At 39.8% G+C, this 4,225-nt stretch overlaps 1 protein-coding gene across 6 annotated transcripts in view; it reads left to right on the plus strand.

Annotated features, from left to right (window-relative positions):
• Window positions 1-4,225, plus strand: part of TTC13 (tetratricopeptide repeat domain 13) — a 99,020-nt gene that overhangs the window by 12,006 nt on the left and 82,789 nt on the right. For 5 of the 6 annotated variants that reach the window (XM_004712167.3, XM_045297848.1, XM_045297849.1 and 2 more), the window contains exon 2: window positions 2,080-2,174. The exons of the other annotated variant lie outside the window; for it this stretch is intronic. In XM_004712167.3, the coding sequence (XP_004712224.1) occupies window positions 2,080-2,174 (95 nt within the window). The remainder of the gene's footprint in view (window positions 1-2,079; window positions 2,175-4,225) is intronic. 6 annotated transcript variants of the gene reach the window in all.

Raw genomic sequence — 4,225 nt, forward strand, 5'->3', positions numbered from 1 at the left:
ATCACAATGATCTACATATAACCCCCTCCTAGGGAGGCGGACAGCAGAGAAGTGGGTGAAGGGAGACATGAAAAAAAAATTTAGAAATTAAGGGTTTATGAGGGAGGAGGGGAGGGGGAAAAGACTGACACATAGTATGATGTCTGAATTCACTCCCAATGAAATGGTTTGGAAGAAAAAAAAACTCACATGAAGAGCAGAGCAGATGTCGGTGTACAGCATGAATGAGAGGTGTGTTCACAGCAGTGGAGGACAGAAGCAGTAAGAGACAACTGTGTAACAGTATCTGCTAATGAAGTTAAAAATCTGAAGCCATAAATGTCCAGGGAGATGATGTAGATGAAAAAGATTCTTTGATGCATTTTAAGAATATTTCTTTTACAAATCATGATGTTTTACTTGTATTTGTATAATCATATATAACAAGGATGAAAAAAGGTACATTTTCAAGGAAATTTATACCAAGCCACAGTGTGCTTCTCTAGTACATCGGAGGAAACCCTATGGATCAATTCTACCCTGTAATACGTAGGGCTACCACAAGTCATAGTCAGTTTAGTTTGGGTTTTACACTTTACTTAACTGCAGATTTATTGTAGCCAAGAAGGATTCAACAAAGAGATGTACTGAGTGAGGTCTAAGAGAGTTCCCATAGCTAAGTTTCCTATATCCTAAGAGTGTTAGTCTGGGTTGACTAGAAAAACAAATCCATAGACCCTAGTGTGTAAGACAAAACTTTATATCAAAGAGGAATTGTACATTAAGAAAACATCACAGCCCAGTCCAGATTGTCTATTAATCAAATATTAGCCCATATGTCCACTACCAATCTATAAATTCCTCTTCAGACTCACGCAATGACGCCAAATGCAGGAAGTCCACAGACCAGTAGGTTGAAAGTCTTGTGGATCCAGTGGTGGTGGAAGCAACTTAGCACTGGTGTGGGTCTCCATGTGCTCCTCCAGCTCCAAGGCTCTGACTGCATCAGTGTAGCTCCATCTGGCTTGTCAACAGGAATGTCTTGCAAGGAGAGTCTCTGTGTGTCTTGCCTCCAGCAAGCTATTTTATATCCATAGAGACTCCAAATGAGGTCATCAAGCTACGACCTGATTGAAAGGCTAGACTCCACCCCTTCCTAAGTTGACAGGAGATTATGTAACTGTCACACCAAGGAATATACTAACCTGCCAAGAACAGATGCTCTAGCCAACTAGCAAGCCCTCTGAGCCTCCATTTGCACTGGACTTTTGTGGACTAGTCCTACACAGTAAGATAAATTATGCCTTCTAAAGTTAGGGGAAGACCCTGGACAAGATGAAGAGACACCGTGGACGCAACTGTAGGCTCAAAATTAAGAACAATTGTAAGGTGGATGCAGGACTTGGCAGCGTTCTCTTCTCTTATATGTAGAGTCACTGAGAGTCAAAACGGACTCAGTGGGACTAAACAGCAACAAAGCTCGTTGGTCAGCTTCCCAGCTGAGTCGTTTTTGGTTTGCCCAGTCCATGCTTGCCAGCACAGATCTTCAGGTGTGACCTGGAAGTTTTGGACTCGGTTTTAGGCAACTCGGTTATTTCTCCAGCGCTGGGAACAAAGGCCACTTTATTTAGGTTAAAAGTAGCTGCTGCTGCTCTCTCTTTAAAAAGTTAATCATTTTACTGGGGGCTCTTATAATTAGTAGCATCTTTACACCACAGTGTCATACACCAGAAGTGTTGCAATGGTTCTCTTTAGGTTGCAAAAGTCATTATAAAGATTTTGATTTTTGTGTTTTAAATTTTTTTCCATATTTTTTTCAGTGAACATGAATTAGTACGATAATTTAAAAAAATATTCAAGTGAGATTGGACAGTCATCTCAAGGCTATTGCAAAAGTTAGATTCCAATAGTCTCAAAGATTTCTTAAGAGGGGGAAGTCTAGTTGTAGACTTTCTACATCTATGAAGATGGAAGATGCTACTTTTAGTGATTTTTACATTTATTGTTGTAATTTTGTAGATTCTTAAAATTCCAATTTGTAAGCAGATAAGAGTCATAGATTTAATGTGAGGAGAATAACAAGGAACGTTTGCTTTTCAGAGTCATCCTTTTTGAACTTCCATGATTCCGACTGTGAGCCCAAAGGATCACCACCCTGCGACTCTTTGCTCTCCCTCAACACGGAAAAGATTCTGGTATGCCTCTTCCATCCGCGCTCTCTGTGTTTTGTTGCCTCAAACGCTGTGGGACTAATTCTGGAAGATGGTGCTGCTTCTGTGCTTCAGCTAGCTCCGTCCAGATGGTCTATACGTATACCAGAATGCAGGCTCATTTGGTATTTGGTCACACTGAATTGTTATTATGAACGGCAAGAGCAAAACAGAGGAAGACCCTCCAGGAGATGGATAGTTACAATGGCTGCAACAACGGGCTCAATCAGAGATTGTAGAGGTTGCTCGGGACTGGGCTCCTTTCTGTTTTGTTGCCAATACACGGCTGTTCTGAATCAGAACTGACTCAATGACACCCGACAACAAAAATAACAACCTAATGGAATAGTTGGTCATTTCAGACTTAGGAGATCATGGCTGAACATTATTTCTGCGAGACCTTGTAGGGTGCAGATGGTTAAGTGCTCAGGTACTAATCAAAAAGTTGGAGGTTCGAGTCACCAAGGACCTTTGGAAGAAAGGCTTTAGAGATGAATTTCCAAAACATAAGTCCTTGAAATCTGTGGAACTCAGTTCTACTTTGTCACACATGGAGACATGATTCATAGTTAACACTATGATAACTTTTTAAAGTATCCAATGGCCCCAAGCTCAAACTTGCCACTACTCGAACAGCAAAGTTTAAAAAGAAAAATAATAAATTACCAGCTCAGTGTTTGCTCGTAATTTTGCTGGATAATTGGACCAAAAATCTGACTTGAAAAAACCTGTATGGGCCAAGAGTGAGTCACAAGTCTCGTCTCACCAACGATACAAAGTGGTGAGGGTTTGCTCTAAGCTCCGCTCCCACTCAGAGAACATATACCGTATATACTCGTGTACAAGCTGAGTTTCCCAGCACATTTTTAATGCAGTTTTTATGATAAAATTAGGTGCCTCGGCTGATATTCAGGTTGGCTTATTCTCGGGTATATACAGTATATAGTGCTTGTGTTCGTGAGTTAAACATTCATCGTGCTTTTTTGACACTTCATTTGTGAAACTATAACAACCGTAGCTTTAAGGAAAGTTAGTGATACGAGCAGTGACGCCAAAATGAAAACTGAGAACCACGATAGAGTTAAAGAAAGATCATTGTGAACTTTGAATTAGGTCACCAGTTGTCTGATTGGGTGACTGAATACAACATGGCTAAGTCAACATTATCAACATTTTTTGGGGGGGAAATGTGATTAAAGCAGCTAATATAGCAAAAGATATGAAGTTGTTCACAGAACAAAAACCCACCATTGAAGAGGTTGAAATGTTACTGGTAATTTGGATAAATCAGAAAGAACCTGAAGGCGATACCTTATCCAAAAGAGTCACACCTGAGAAGGCTGAAAACGCCCTAGTGATTTAAAGTCCTGGAAAAATGAATTTATAAATGTAATCTTTGGGTCTAGAACCATTTATTTAGTTTTCCATTATTTCTTATGGGATAAATGTGTTCAGTTCTCAGACTTTTCAGTGTTTAAACCCAACTTCGGAATCAATTGAGTTTGATAATTGAGGTATCACTGTAATTTTATTTTTCCAGCTTTGCTCTATGAATGGGTATCCTTTCTGTATCTATACTTTCAAGTATTTTAAAAATCAGAACCAGCCAGGCTGTGATCTCTCATTTCAAGGCTGTGTGCCTGTCACCATGGAAGCACTGCATCTGGCTACTAAGACCAGCATGAACCCTTCTCTGGTTTAGCTGCCCACCGTGCGAGGGTCTTAAAAATGTCTCTATGCAGATTACCATCTCTTGTTTTTGTTCACTTTTAACTCAACGACGCTACATTGTTCTTTTAGTTTAACTTACTTTTTTCCTAGCCCTTTTCCTTCAACATCGCTGTAGATGTTGCTTCTTTTGTTTAGAATTTCTCTTTTAGGTACTTTTTCTTTCTAAAAGCTTTTCTTCTCATACTAGAACTAAGCATTCAAGACAATTTGATCTGGATTTCCAAATGTAGCATTGCCGTTTAAGTACTGATTGGCCCACAAATCCCTCCATAGGAAAAAGGTAAAGCTGTCTGTTCCCGTGAAGA

The sequence above is a fragment of the Echinops telfairi genome, unplaced genomic scaffold, assembly GCF_000313985.2.
Source record: "Echinops telfairi isolate 266 unplaced genomic scaffold, ASM31398v2 ScPeMD7_7424;HRSCAF=8462, whole genome shotgun sequence".
NCBI lineage: Eukaryota > Metazoa > Chordata > Mammalia > Afrosoricida > Tenrecidae > Echinops > Echinops telfairi.